Source organism: Prionailurus viverrinus, chromosome E3 (assembly GCF_022837055.1).
Source record: "Prionailurus viverrinus isolate Anna chromosome E3, UM_Priviv_1.0, whole genome shotgun sequence".
NCBI classification, from domain to species: Eukaryota; Metazoa; Chordata; class Mammalia; order Carnivora; family Felidae; genus Prionailurus; species Prionailurus viverrinus.
The window spans coordinates 1,546,540-1,561,442 of NC_062576.1; the positions used below are offsets into that span (position 1 = coordinate 1,546,540).

General features: G+C 68.3%; 1 protein-coding gene across 1 annotated transcript in view; it reads right to left on the reverse strand.

Annotated features, from left to right (window-relative positions):
• The window catches only part of INTS1 (integrator complex subunit 1), a 29,705-nt gene that overhangs the window by 11,391 nt on the left and 3,411 nt on the right, over positions 1–14,903 (reverse strand). Inside the window, 25 exon segments of the mRNA XM_047839240.1 lie at positions 177–338; positions 1,320–1,431; positions 1,522–1,689; positions 2,708–2,812; positions 2,906–3,085; positions 3,473–3,622; positions 3,707–3,886; positions 4,140–4,269; positions 4,506–4,703; positions 5,626–5,686; positions 5,854–5,945; positions 8,738–8,834; positions 9,372–9,386; positions 9,389–9,528; positions 10,093–10,170; positions 10,519–10,639; positions 11,245–11,353; positions 11,878–12,054; positions 12,946–13,087; positions 13,187–13,332; positions 13,417–13,603; positions 13,716–13,821; positions 13,965–14,124; positions 14,386–14,523; positions 14,610–14,806. Coding sequence (XP_047695196.1) covers positions 177–338; positions 1,320–1,431; positions 1,522–1,689; positions 2,708–2,812; positions 2,906–3,085; positions 3,473–3,622; positions 3,707–3,886; positions 4,140–4,269; positions 4,506–4,703; positions 5,626–5,686; positions 5,854–5,945; positions 8,738–8,834; positions 9,372–9,386; positions 9,389–9,528; positions 10,093–10,170; positions 10,519–10,639; positions 11,245–11,353; positions 11,878–12,054; positions 12,946–13,087; positions 13,187–13,332; positions 13,417–13,603; positions 13,716–13,821; positions 13,965–14,124; positions 14,386–14,523; positions 14,610–14,806 — 3,351 coding nt within the window.

The window sequence follows — 14,903 nt, forward strand, 5'->3', positions numbered from 1 at the left end:
ACGGCTCCAGGCACACCGGGAGCCCCGTGGGCACCTGCTGAGTGGCGAACGCCCTGAGCCTCGGAGGCCAAGTCCCTCTCCCTGGTGTGCCACAGTGGGGGGCCGGGCTCACTGAGGTGGCAGGTGGCCGGGCCACCCCGGCGACAGACCCCGGGGCCCGGCTGGCCCACCCGTACCTGCGTCCACCAGGCGAGGAACCTCGGAGCGGATCATGCGCAGCTTGAGCCAGTCGGGCAGCAGCAGCGCCTCCTCCGACGTGTCCACCAGGAAGGCCGTGGGCAGAGGCTGCTTCTCCGGGAACCAGATGTCCAGCAGCGCCTGGAACTCGCCGTCCCCGGCTTCGGGAGAGACAACGTGGCGAGCAGTGTGACGGTTGGGCAGGGCCACCCCGAGCTCCGCGGTGAGACCCCTCCCCCCCAGGGCAGGAGGCCAGGGCCAGAAGAGCCCCAAGTGGGAACGGAGGCTGCGGAGGGACGGGAGGGGCGGCCTGCGCGCCGTGCCCGCCCCTCCTTGGTCTAACCCCACGATCTCCGCGACCCCGTTCCAGCTGAGGGCGCGGACTGTACCACGAGGCCGGCCTGTCTGCCACAGGGGCCTGTGTGAGACTCGGCCAGTGCTGTCCCTGGGCTCCCGCCCCTTCCCACCCCCAGGCCCCGCAGACGCCCCTGGGCTGACGCAGAGCCAGCCTCCCTTCCCTGCCCAAGGCTCACACGCTCCTGCCCTCCTGACAGGGGCCACCTTCCCAGCAGAGCCCACACGGCACTGACCCCAGCAAGGGGCCCCGTCCCTGCCCTGCACGCCCACAGGCAATGACGCGGCAGAACAGTCCGCGGCAGTTGGCCAGAAAGGCGCGAAGAGAAGGTCCCCGGGCCCTGGACACAGCACGCGGCCAGCACGGTGAGCGTCTGCTCAACAGGCAGCCCCGGGTTTACGCTCCCCGTTCCAGGAACCGCGGGCTTCCCTGGCTGGGCCGCGAAGGCCTGGACACACAGACGGGCATCACGTCCTGATGACGCGAGGCCACGGACCGGGGTGGTGAGGACGCGCCAGGGATCCGGGCTTCTTAATCCGAGGCGCTCGGCGGCTCAGGAGACCTCCCGCCACGCGGGGGCTCCGGAGCGCTCTCCCCGAAACTCTGGGTCAGCGAGACGGTCCCGTCTTCACCCTGTGGGGACCCCCGCTCAGAGCCCCCCGCGGGGGCCGCAGTGTTTCCCCCCACCTCTGCGCGACCCTGCCCGGCGGGGCTGGGGCTCAGGGGCACGAGGAAGAAGGCGGGGAGGCCGGGAGCCACCCCCCCCCCCCCCCCCCCGGCCACTCACCGCGGGGCGGCCCCAGCGTCAGGAGTATGACCATGGCGTGGACCACCAGGATGTGCATCGTGGCCGTCTCCCCGCCGGTCCAGCGCAGGAAGACCTGGTCCTGTGACTCCGACTGCAGGAGAGGAGGCGGCTGGCTGGGTGGTGGGGGGCCGCGGTGGGGGGGGGGGGGGGGCGGGCCCGGGGAGGGGGCCGCCAGCCTTACCCAGCTGTACACCTCCTCCCCTTCCTTGCTTTTGCGCATGCGCCGCACGTAGCGGGAGAAGATGGAGAGCAGGGCCACCAGCACGGCGTCCGACTCGGCGCTGCAGGAGCGCTTGGAGAACAGGTGGGACATGATGGTGGAGCGCTCCACGACCAGCCGCGCCACATCCTGGGGGCGGGGAGCACGGCAGTCAGAGGGCCTCCCGGGCCGGCCCCGCCGGCTCTCGTCGCCGCCACGCCAGCCCACCGCGAGGCCGCCCGCCGGGGCCGCACCACGTGAGCCCACGCAGCCACGTGCCGGCCAGGGCCGGGGTCGCCGGGACCAGCAGAGGGAGGGGCCCGCGTGCACACACAGGGACGAAACCACCAGGCAGGGCCGGGAACAGCAGGGTGGGACAGAAGCGAGGCAGACGCCCACCGGCCCGGACAGCGACCCAGATGTCACGGACGTCACCACCCGCCCTGCTCCTGCTCCTGCTCCTGCTCCGAGCAGGGAGGGGTGGGGGGGAGGGAAAGAGGGGGAAACGCTGACACCAGCCCTGGGCGGGAGCAAGAACTTCCTGCAGCACACAGGCCACGAGTGGTCCCCAGGCTGGCCCCTCGACGACGAACCCACACGTGGGGAGAACCCCACCTCCAGGGACCCCTAGCTGCCCGCCTGTGCCCTTGCTCCCTGCACCCATTCATCCCACAGAGCACCGGGCCCACGGGAGCCGCCTGAGGTCGGAGCCAGAGTGGGCAGACAGGACAGAAAGGTCAGGAGAAGGCCCGCCAGAAAGGGCAGGGGAGGAGGAAACACCCGTGCCCTGGGCCACCACCCTCCCTGCAGGGAATAAGAACACAGAAGAACACAGATGGGCTGGCCCGGCTCCTCGTCCTCCCTCCCTGAGCAAGTGCTCCCTGGGGGGTGGTTGTGGGGGGGGTGGGCAGGCAAACCCCACCTGCACAGCCCAGGCATCATCGGCCTGGGGACAAAGGGACACGGCCAGGCCTCGATGAGCACCACGGCCGCTCTGGCCGCGAACACACCTGAACCCTCACACCCTTGACACCTGCTCTGGGCAGAAGAGCCCTGGGAAGCAGGCTGGGCTCCTGCAGCGCCCCCCACCCCCCACCCCGGCCCAGGTGGCTGTGCCGCCCCCCACCCCCGCGACCTCTAGGTGCAGGGCCCCGCCCCACCCCCTCACCAGGGCCAGGTCGCTGTGCTGGCCCTGCTCCTCCACAGGCGTGTGTTGGGACAGGTAGACCAGGTAGGCGCTGATGGTCTGCGGGTCGGTCTCCATGTGGATGGCCTGGGGGAGGGGTGGTCGCATGAGCTCGTTCGCGGGGCAGCCCCCCGCTTCCGCTCGTGCCACTGGCGCCCCTCAGCCGCCCGGCAGCCGTACCTGCTGAAGCGCCAGGGCGGTGGAGGTCCGGACGCTGTCAAACAGGGGCAGCCTGGGCAGGTCCCGGAGCAGCCACTGGTAGCCCTGCAGCGTCTCTGTGTCCCCCGAGTCCTCCTCCATCGGGGGCTCCTTCTCCTCCCCGTCCCGCAGACTGCCCTCCGACAGCACCAGGGACAAGCCCTGCGAACAGACGCGTGCGTGGGCCGGACACGCTCCCTCAAAGCCCCCGGGGGCGGGACTGGCCTGGCTGGCAAAGACGCCGCGTCCCCTCAGAGACGCCTGAACCGACGAGAAGGCCGCAGCCGGAGCCGCATCTCTGGAAAGTCGTGCGACACCTCGAAAGAGGCGGCGAGACCGCTACTCCGTCACTAAGTCTCTCCCGGGAGCTCACGTCAGCGCCCGGGGAGGGATCACGGGCCAGCGGGACACAGGGTCTGCCTCTCCCGACCTCACCACCGCCACCCTTTCGACGCGAAACCGGCTAAGCAGCAGCCTAGGTGAGCGAGACTCCGGCCGGGGGCGCCAGGGAGCGGGGGCGGAGCAGAGCGGCCCCTCCCCGTGCCGCACCTTCATGGCCAGCACCCTGGAGGCCACCTGGGGAGAGCCGAGGCGCCGCAGGAAGTAGTCCAGCACCTCGCACGTGGTCTGCTCGTCGGCCTTGGGGCCCAGGAGTAGGTCCTGCAGGCGGCCCAGCAGCTGCCGCTGCTTCTGCTGCCTCTGCGGGGGCGAGGGGGCCGCTCAGGGGTCCGCGCGGCCGGGCGCGGGGCCGCGGCGGGCCTGGGGGCGCTTGGGGGCACCGACCTGACGCTTCCTGGCCTTCTGCTCCTTGCTCTCGCCCTCCTCCTCCTCCTCCCCGGACGTGGCGTCGTCGGCGGCGTCGTGCAGCAGGAACTCACACAGGCACTGCACCGGCAGCACGTCCAGGGAGCCCTCGCTCGACTGCACCAGGTCGGCCAGCCAGGGCATGGACTGCGACGAGGCCTGGCTGGGGCCACGGACACACTCAGCGGCGCCCCCGGCGGCCCGTCCGCCGGCCCCCACCCTCCTGAGGCCGTGGTTCCCGGCGGTTGTGCGGGCAGCTGCCTCACGCGGAGGGGACCCGTCCCCCCGGGTGGCCCCCGTGTCCCAGGGCGCTCCCTTCCGGCTCTGGCCTCACTTAGCCCGGAGCCGTGGTCCCAGCCCCCTCCCCCTTCCCCCACCCCCACCCCTCACCCCAGGGCCGCGGGGAACTCGCCTGCCTCTGGATGATGTTGAGGAGAAAGTCCGGGCTTCGGCTCCGACACAGCAGGTGCCCGAGGCGCAGGGACTGGTTGAGGCCTTTCACTTGATCCAGGATGTGGGGGGGAGGCCTCCGAGGGGGTCCCCTGAAGGTCCCCGAGGACGCGAGGGTGTCAGGGAGCCACTGGCGCGGCACCCAGGAGCAAGGGCGGCAGCCTCCCTCCCCGCCCGACAGCAGCCTCCCCGCGAGGGCCAGACAGCCCCTCCGCCCCGCCCCCAGCCGCTGAGCGCATTCAGTGTTTCCAGGGCCCGGCGCCAGGCAGAGGCCCAGGAGCTGCTCCACCGGCCTCGCCCCCACCCCGGGGACCCGGGCGCGACGTACTGAGGGTCCAGGCTGGTGAGCTGAGACAGGAGAAGGCTGCTGTTCTCGGTGATGGTCTGCTTGGTGGACGCGGCTGCCAGATGGCCCTCGAACGCCAGGATCTCCTGCTTCTCCCGCTGGGAGGTCTGCAGCTCCCGATTGATCATTTCCGTCCGCGTCTCCTCGTCCGTCAGCGTGCACGGCGGATAGGAGTAGTTACTGGGGACCAGACAGGAAGAACCCGGAGCCCTGCCCATCTGAGGCCCGCGGCCACCAGTCAGCGCACAGAGAAGGTCACGGGTGCTCACGAGGCCCCCGCCCTGTGCACGACCTCGGCCACCAAGCGCGTCAGAGAGCCTGGCCGGGCCATCGGCAACGCCGCCAGGTCTGGCCTCTGGGAGGGAGCCCCCACGCCGGCCACCCGCTCTCCTTCCACGGGACAGCACACCGGCCACCTCCAGAATCAGGCCCCACGGTGTCAGAATCCTGGACACCCGCTCACCCTGCGCCAGATCCCCTCCCCACGGGCAGGCGTTTCCAGCCCACGGGCGTCGCAGGTGGACCAGCTGCTCCCACAGGCACCTGCGGCTTCTCTGAGATACACGAGCTGCCTGCTGTCACACGTGCTGAGCTCAGACCCACCACCTGTGATGGCCGTTCGCGGCAGATCTGTCCCTGGGGCCTCTGCACCGGCCACAGGACAACCCCTCAGAATGGGCCACACACACCTGGTCACCGCGTACCACGGTGCGTACACGGTGGTCACCCAAGCTGACCCTAGGCCGTGTTCACGTCTGCAACCGTTAAACCACCTGGCCCACCGCGTGCCTGGTCTCCACACACCCCCACCGGCTCCTGGTGTGCCACCAGCCGTCAGCTGGCCTGCCCCCGCTGCTGTCACTGGAGAACCTCGGCCGCCAAGGCCCCACCTCAATCCTACTCCCTCCTCAGCCCACAGCGGGGAGGGGATGCTAACGCTTGCGGGCCCAGACTCGGAAACTCAAGCCCGCAAGAAAAGGAAACCCGAGTGGCCGTGCAACAGAGGACATGCTTCGGAGCGAGTCGGGGTTCCGGGATCGGCTCCGCTTCCCAGCGTCCCGCAGACGGGGCCCTGGCCCCAGCGGTGCGCGAGCCCACTTACTTGGTCATCACCATTTCCATGAGCATCTTCAGCGTGGGGTACTCCTCCCAGGCGGCCAGGCCTAGGGAGCAAGAGGAGACCAGGTGGCGGCCAGCCCACAGCCCCGCTGCCCCGCCTGGGTCCCGGCCTGGCTCTGCTGCAGGTCCCCACCCAGCACGACACCCCGACAGGAACAAAGAGCAACAGCCAGCTGGGACAACCGGAGCCTGCCAGGGAGGGGAGGCTCACCGATGTTCTCTGGGTTGAAGGCCGCGACAACCAGCAGGAGGGGCCACGCCTTCCAGTAGAGGGTCGAGATGGCCAGGTTCGGAGGCTGGTACCTGAAACGCAAGGACACCCACGGCTCGCTCTCGGCCGTGCAAGGGGGTGACGGGAATGGGTCCTGCCCAGGGTGGAACGGCCCGGAGACGACCTCCTGACCGACCAGCGAGGAAACGAAAGATCGCAAACCCCCGGGCCTGGTCCTCCCGCCACACCGGCATCCCCGGGAAGGGCACCGTGACCACCACCACGCTGCCCGGAGCCCCGCGCCGGGGCCGAGCCCAGGGACAGGTCCCGCGCATCGCCGAGTCCTGGCGTCCCGTCTACAACGTGGGGACGAAGGCAGTCGTGACGGCAAAGCTCAGTGTTAGTTAGCATTCATCTTGTGTCCACCAGAGGGCCAGAAACAAGCCTGGCCTCCACCTGTACGAACCTTGAAGTCATCCTTGTGACTGAAACGTCATGCTGACGACACGCTTACGACTAAACTATGGTTCTTTCAGGTAACAGGACAGAACGTTCCAGGTGACGCAACGGCACAATCGTCGTTAAGAAAGTAGCAGATCCGAGAAGCCGACTCGGGGAGATGGACAGCAGGCTGCCGTGTGAGGGTGATCAGGTCGGGAAGCAGGGCGCACCAGCACCCCAAGACACAAAGAAGCGAATCCCACGTGCGACCGATAACATCGGCAACAGAAAGATACGAAAGACGTCCCACGTCTGTGGACCAGACGCTGTCAGCGTGGCCATGCTCCCCGACGTCATCTACCCGTTCAAAGCAACACCCACCAAAATCCCCGATGGCTCTTCTCTGACAACGGACAAGCTGACCTGGAAATTCACACGGAAATACGAGGGCCCAGAACAGCCACGAGTCTTGAGGAAGAACAGCGAGAAGAGTCCCACTTCCCAATGTCAAGCCTCAGCACAACCCACGGGAACGATGACAGGGTGTTACCGACACGGGCAGACACACAGACCGCCTGAACGCGTGGGAGAGCCCACACATCTTGGTCACCCGATCGCCGACAAGGGCGACCAAACCTTCAACGGGAGAACGGACAGTCTTTTCGAGAAACGGCGACGGGACCGCTGGCCGTCCTCATGAAAGAGCGGGGAGCCGGACCCGTCGCTGACACCACACTGCCATCAGCTCAGGACGGTCGCAGACCCGAGCGTTACGAGCTAAAACCTGGAAGTTCTTAGGAGAACACACAGGAAAGGCCTGTGACCCCGGGTGGGGCAACGGTTTCCTGGGAAGGGCTCCAAGCCCACGCGGCGGCAGAGCGACACATGGGGCCACGTCATCGGGGCATCCCTGTGCGGGACAGAGCTGAGGCCCCAGGCCCACCACGCGTGCACATCCACCCACAGCGGAACAGAGTTCGACCCTGCCTCCGTCCACGCACAAACCAACTCGGAGGATCCAAGGCCTACATTCAAGACCTGAAACCGGAAAACAGAGCAAATCTTCCCGATCCTGGATGAGGAATGACACGTAAGGGGCACCTGGGTGGCTCAGTCGGTTAAGCCTCCGGCTCTTGTATTGGGCTCAGGTCACAATCTCACGGTTCGTGAGTTCGAGCCCCGCTCCGGGTGCTCGTGCTGACCGTGTGGAGCCTACTCAGGGTTCTCTGTCTCCCTTTCTGCTCCCCCCCCCCCCACAGTCTCTTACTCTCTGTCTCAAAATAAACTTACCAACAAAAAGAAATGACACAAGAGTACAAAAAACCGAACAAAAACAGACGAGCTAGACCTTCCCCGAATTAAAAGCCACTGTCTCCTAGTGTCTCCAAGGACACTGCTGACGGCGTGAACAGGAAAAACCACCTGCAGGTCACCTGTTCAGGGTCTAGGTCCACGATATATAAAGAACTCCCAAAACCCAACAACAAAAATTCAAACACCCAATAACGGACAAAGAACCCGAGCAACCCCTCTCCGGAGAAGACGTGCAAACGGCCAACAAGCGCACGAAGACCCTCGGCGCCCCGGGTGGTCGGGGAAGCGTGGATCTACACCACCTCCCGGTGCCGCCGTGCGCCAGCTGACAGCTCGGCGAGGACACGGCAGGCCCACAGCCCGCGGGCACGGCTGCTGGCAACGGAGATCCGCGAGGCCTGGCAGCTCCCCGGAAAGGTAAGCCAGCCCCCACGAAGAGAACCGGAAACACGCATGTGCACAAACACTCGGGTAGGAACGTGGCTGGCACGTTCGCGGCGGTCAGGGAGCACCCGCAAGCCCACCGCCCGACGGTGGTGAACACGACGCGGCGTCCCCCCGAAGCAGCGCCTCCCAGGTTAAGCGTCACGACGCGGGTGAACCTCGAAAACGGGCTGCCCGGTAACAGAGGCGGGACGCACAAGGTCACGACGTGTGCGTCTGTTTACGTGACGTGTCCCCAGAGTCACAGCCACGGGGACAGAGGGCAGATCAGTGGCTGCCTAAGGCAGCGTGGGGGTGGGGCAGGGACGGCTCCCGGGTACGGGCTTTTAGGGGCCAAAGCTGTTCTTCGCCCGGCCTGTGGCGATGGCGGCCCATCCCGGGAATTTACTAAAACCAACACGTCGGCAACACGAAGCGGGTGAAGCACACGCGGACGATCCCTCGAGAAGACACGTGAGAAAACGTGGAAGAGCAGGCGCGTCAGCCAACAGGGCGGGAGCGTCCGTGCTGAGCACAGAGCAACACGGACAGAGCAGGGGAACGCGTCCCCGGGGTGCAGGCGCGGGCAGGGAGGCAGGGAGGTAGGGGCCGCTCGGGTCAGTGCAGCCTCACGGGCGTCTGTAGGCCGGACGGGCCGGCGCAGGGGGGCGGCGGACGGGAGCCCGGCTGGGGGGAGGCGCCGTACCCAGGGGGCAGCTGAATGTTCTCGGGGTGGTGGTACGTGCACAGGTTCAGGACCGCGTCGATCAGCTGGATCCTCTCCACCTTCAGCACCTCCACATCTGAAACGCGGGAGCCACGCACAGGTTCAGGAGCCCGTCCGCGTGCCGGGGGCGGTGGGGGGATGTGGTGGTGCGCCACCGAGGCACGGGGTTTGGGCCACGGACAGACAGCCCGCAGACGGGGGCTAGCTCTCCAGAAGCCGAGGGCGGGCGGGGGCTGACGCGGGCATCCTGGGCACCGTGGGCCTGCCCGCCACACCGAGGGTCAGACGCCGGCCCGGCGGCAGCGAGGGGCGCCCGCCTCGCGAGCGGGGTTCGTGGGACCGCGGTGGCGGCCTGCACGGGGCCTCGGTTCATCACACGGACAACGTGTGCAGGTCCCAGGGCAGCTCCAGAAGTAGCACGCGGTGCGTCGCCACGGAAGGCGCAAACCTTCTGCCCGATCCCCGACTCCAGAGACCGGTGGGGTCCGGCGAGCCCGGGGCCACGGGGAGGAGCGGGCGCCTGGCTACAACCGTGGAGGCAGGCCCGCCCGAGCGGGGCGGTGGAGGCCGCCACCGAGGGGGGGCCCGGACAGAGTTTTGCGGGGACCCTCACCGTCGGCCTGCACGCTGCGGCCCGCCTCACCAGGTGGTCGGCAAGCTCCATGGCGTCCGCGGGCCCGAGCGGGAGGTCCCGGGACAGCCCGATGACCAGGATCCGCATCAGTGTGTCCTCCAGGATGGGCACCTCCGAGCAGAGGCGGAGGAAAAAGCTGCGGGCAGAGCAGGCAGGGGTGGGCTCGGCGGGGGCTGCACGTGCCCCACGGGAAGGAAAAGCCCCAGCTCCGAGGCTCGGCTGGACAGGGAAGAGGGCAGCCACCCCCTCCCCTGTCCCCTCGCTCCGGAGGCCCCTGTGGGCGAGGCCCGGCCGCGCCAGGGAAGAATGGGAGAAGGCGCCTCGCCCCCGGTGGCACAAACACACCAGGGCACCACCCACCACCCATTGAAGTGCGGCCCAAGGAGAGCACAGGGCACAGGAGGTAGGGACGAGCAAGCCGACGGGGCAGCAGGGGCCCAGTGATGAACACAGCTGGGGCATGGGGGACACACAGGGCAGGGTGGCCCTGGACCCGGGGAGATAGGGCCGTGACACTGACCCGGGGAGTGTGGCCGGCTGACCCCCTGGGAGTGGACAGCACGCCGGGGCTGGGGATCCAGAAGGAGATGAGGCACAGGGTGTGTTCGAGGGGGCCCCGCCTGTGTGGTCCTCCTGGGGCCGACCACCCCGCCCCCAGCCCCCCCCCCCCCCCACCCGCACACACAGCAGGTATGCTCACTTGCGGTCGCTCTCGGGTGGCCAGTTGTCCCACTTGTAGTAGGTCTCTGGCTGCTCCGTGAAGAGCACCTTGTGCAGGCTGCGGGGGACAGACGAGCTGTCGGGGCCGTGGGGACCTGGCGAGCTCCCCCGACCCCGCCAGGCCCCAGAAAGACACATCCCCCGCAGGTGTGGAAGCTGCCCACTCAAGGCGGATGCTCCCGTGGCGTCTTCCAGAGCCTCCCGCGGCTCCCCCCCGCCCCCCCCCCCCCTCCAGCGAGGCTGGCCAGACAGGACCCCGCCTCTGCCCTCACGGCGGCAGGCTCCGCCTGAGCCCCGACACCCCCAGGTGAGCCTATGGGACAGCTGCCTCCTGTTGGCTGAGCCCAGGGAAGGGGCTGCGGGGCTTTCCGGAGCGTCGTCCCAGCGGAGCGAGCCGGGCCCGTACCAGTGCACGTAGTCCTTGGGGGCAAGCTTGCTGATGGACGGGACGACAGTGTGCAGCCACCACACGGCGTCCCGCTGGATCGCGGCGATCTGGTTCTGGAAGGAGCGCAGCACCTCGAGGTCTGAAAAGGACACGCGGGATCACGGCCCGCCTGCACGGCAGCCGGAGGGGCCGGGTTCAAGGCGGGCCTGGGGGACACTCGGAGCATCCCAGCCGCACCCACCCACGGATTACGGAGAGGGACACAGAGGCGGACGGGGCACCCCGATGCGGCTGGAAGAACCCGCAGGGAGCACCGGACAAGCCTCCAGCGCGTGGAAGGAAACTTCAACGAGGTCTCAAATTCCCAATGATTTCACCCCTCGGGTTCTTCACAACCTCACTAAGGTAATCACTGGAAAGGTGTCTGCACCAGGCTTCCAGCAGGGTTCGTGACGAACCAAACAAGGCCGAGTTCACCGGCACCGCCCCGCTCCCCTCCTGTCCTTGGCTGCACGGCACGCTTGAAGTGAGGGAGACCGCAATTCGAGCAAGCAGGCGACCCGACCAGAGACCAGGCGGGCGCAGCTTCCGGGAGCCGCCCCCGGGAAGCCCCCGGGTCCCCAGGGTTCCTGGGGCAGGTCTGCTGGGCCTCGGGGGACGGCCTGCAGCCGCGGAAGCGGCCGCTGCCACCCTGCTGTCCCCACCCGTGACCCGAGCGGAGTCGGGCCTGTTTCGGGTCCTTACTCTTCTTCTCCCCTTTGTCCCAGGCGACACCAGCCTCCTTCACCTGGGCCGTGATGCCCAGCATCATGGACACCGCCAGCACGTCTGTGATGTGCACCACAAAGCGCTCCTGCAAGCACGGGGCAAGGTCTGTGCTCTGGAAGGGCCTGTGCCCGGGGGGCCTCGCTCAAGCCCCCGTACACAGGCGGCCAGGACAGGAGGACGCCCCGGGACCCTGTGCCCTGCGAGGGCCGGCGGGAGGAGGTCTGGGGACCAGGGCCTGGGCACACGCGGGAAGAAGGTTCAGCCAACAAAGCTGCCAACTTGCCGCGTGGCCCTCGAGGCCCTCCGCCACCTGCCCCCATCCTCCTCTTCCCCATCATCTCCCTCCACCCCCCAAAGTCTCAAATCTCCCTGGAGCAGACCACCCGCCCCCTCACAAACACGTCACCGCGGCCCCGGCTTCCTGGGCACACTGCCCCTCGGCTCCCCCCCACCCGCCCGCACGCCGAGCCGGGAGGTCGCCCACATGCGGCCAGGCACAGAACGTGACCCGTGTTGCCCTCTGGGGCCGGCCGCTGGGCACACGGGGCGCCAACCACAGACGGCCCGAGAGGTGGCCGCGCGCGGCAGCCGAGGGGACGGCGGCGGCACCTTGAACTCCATTTCCAGGTACGGCGCCTCCTTGCGCTCCTGCATGAGCCCCAGGCAGAAGGCCTGGAAGTTGACCTCGTGCTTGGTCTGTTTGACGATCTCGCGGAGCAGGGCCCGCGAGGCCCGCAGGTAGTCGTCCTTGTTGGTCAGCAGGTCCTGGAACACCATGGCCAGGAACTGCACGGAGAGAGGGGCACGTGGGGTCGCTCCCCACCGCCGTCAGCTTCCTTCCGCCCCCGGCCTGCTCTCAGGGCTCCCTCCGTCCTGCGGGAAGCTTCCCAGAACCCTTCCGGGAGAACGTCCTGCCCGATTCCCTGGAGCGCACGGGCACAAGCGGGCACCGCAAGGACAGCAGGCCGGCAGGGGACACATCTTTAGTTGTCCTGGCAGCCGGTTCGGAAGGGACCGGCCCTCATTAGACTAGGGGATGGACCAAGACGCGGTCCCCACCGCGGCAGCCGAGCTTCAGGGATGAACGCGCTGGCTCAGCCGGCCCAGCCCCCCTCATGCCTCATGCCGCACCGCAGGCCACGAGGACCAAGGAGCGGCCGTGACAACAGGGGCCTCGCCTACCGGCCACCCTGCACACAGCTGTTTCCAAGCCTAGCCCATTCCCTTAACAACAGCACTGCTCTTGCTCTCCCAGAGCACCCTGGGATCCCAGGGGCTCGCAGAGCTGCGCAGCGCCACAGACGCCTGCCCCACTGGGAGAGACCACCCCTCGGGCGGCCGGACGGGCCTTCGCTTGCAAACGGCTGTGTTTGTTAGTCCTCGGTGCCGCCCCCTCCGGAACGAATCCGGTTTTAGCTTCTAAGGAAGAGTCCCGTGACACGGCCGCACCTGCTCCGGAAATGATCGGGAGCGACCGTGGCTCACTGGGCCCTCTGTCCCCTTCCAGGGCTTTCTCCCCCGCGGCTCTGCACCACACCGCCGGCTCCGCCCAGATGCCCAGTCGCGCAGCCCGGAGCCCCCAAGTCCGGCGTGGGGCTCCCGGGCCGAGGCAGCCCCCACGCCGGGGGCCGCTCTCCTGCCCGCGAGCGCCAGGCCGCCCCGCGCACAGCGCCCTACCTTCGGCGCCAGCTCCGAGCTGTGCTGCAGCACCGTGTACAGGATCTGCATGTTGTTGGGGTTCCGCGCGTTGGAGAGCTCGTTGAAGACCACGAACTTGATGGTGGTGCCCAAGTTGTCCTTGTGCGCGCTCAGCAGCTCCCTGGACGCGAGCCGAGCCAAGGGGCCCTGATGCGGACTGCGGCCGCCCGCCCGCCACCCTGCCCTCCCGCCGCCCTCCTCGCTCCCACTTGGGCCGCACCTGATGCACAGCATGTAGTGGTTGAGGAGAACCTTGGGCTTGAGACGGATCTTGATCAGGTGGGAGATGACGTCCATGTCCTCGACGCCATGCGTGTTGCAGTTCATGCACACGGACATCAGCAGGTCCTGGGCCGGCCTGGTCAGCTGCGGGGACGTGAGGGGGTCCCCGTCAGCCTCGCACACAACTCGGCACCCACAGGACCCAGGCGGGGGGCTCCCCGCCCTCACCTTGGGGTTCTGGAGCCACATCTCCAGCCTCTGCACGGCCATCAGCCGCACCTCCTTGTACCCGCAGGTGGAGGTGAGCAGCCGCAGGAGGTTCCGCGAGACGTTGTCGATGGGCTGGCGCCGGTTGAGCTGGTCGCGGAGCATGTCGAGGACGTACTCCTCCACGCTCTCTGTGAGGTCGTCGTACCTAGGCCAGAGCGGGGAGGAAGGAAGGAGGGCCGGCTCTCCTCACGGGCCCAGCCCGTCTGCCTCCCGGCCGCCCGCGGGCCCTGCCGCTGGGGGCCGCACGGGGCGCCTACCTGGGCATGAGCTGGCCCTCCTGCTCGGGGCTGAGCTTCTCCTCGGCGATCAGGAGCTCCGTCTGGCTGTCCTCCTCCTCCGTGAGCGAGGGGTGAGGGCTGCCGCCTGCGCACAGAGCCACTCGTGGACACCCCCCCACCCCCAGCCGTCCCACGAGCACCCACCGGGTTCTGCGGAGGGAGGCGACCCCAGCCCTTCCCTCACGGGAACTCCGTCCTCTCCCCAGCCCGGCCACCGGTGTCTCTCACCAGCACTGAGATCCCCGCCGCTGCGCCCCACCTCCCCCTGCAAAAGCATGCTCTTGGGGGGCATCTTGGTGTTAAACGCCGTCTGGACGTTGTCCACGAATGTCTTGCAGTGCGGGCTGTCCACCCAGATCCGCTCCCCCAGGGAATCCTCGATGTACACCTGCACGCGACACACGTCCACGTTCCGTGCCCCAGCGGGCAGCTCGCTTCTGCCTGCCCTCCACCGCTCCCCGATGTCCCAGCTCCCTGGGCGGCGGGGGGCGGGGGCTCCCAGGGCGAACCCCCCACCCCCACCCCGCGGCGGCCCGCACAGGGGGGACGCCCCAGGCCGTTAGATATCCAGCCTCCGGCAAGCACGCACTCAGTGTTGCCCCTTCCTGCTCCCAGAGCCGCGCTGAGCTCCCAGAAGAGGCGGCCTCACCTTAACAAAGATCTCAGGCCAGTTCTCGTCCTCCTCGTACGCAGCCATGAGCAGGCTGCAGGCCAGCACGGACACCAGGCTGTTCCCCTTGGCCTTGAAGTTGATGGAGGCGTCGCGCCGCAGAAGGCTGCACAGAGCCTGCAGGAGGCGGTGCGTCGTCAGGGGAGGGGGGCAGGGGGGCAGGAGGGCGCCGGGGCCCGTCCCCTCCCACCCACAGCCCTCACCTCGATGACGCCCTCTGTGGCAAAGATGTTGGGCTTGATCTTGGCCAGGTACATGAGGCTCAGGTACAGCGCGCTGTCTGGCTTGGCCCGGGTGGCCTTGAGCTGCTTGACGGCCCCACACAGCACCCCCTCGATGCGGCCATCGTTGCCCTCGAGCTCAGCGGCCTCGATCTCGTCCAGCAGCACGGAGGGCGGGACTGGCAGGCACAGGAAGGGCCCTGTCAGGGCGGTCGGCCACAAGCAGAACCCGCCTTTGGGTCCCCCCCCTCCAAGACACGGGACGACAGGGCAAAC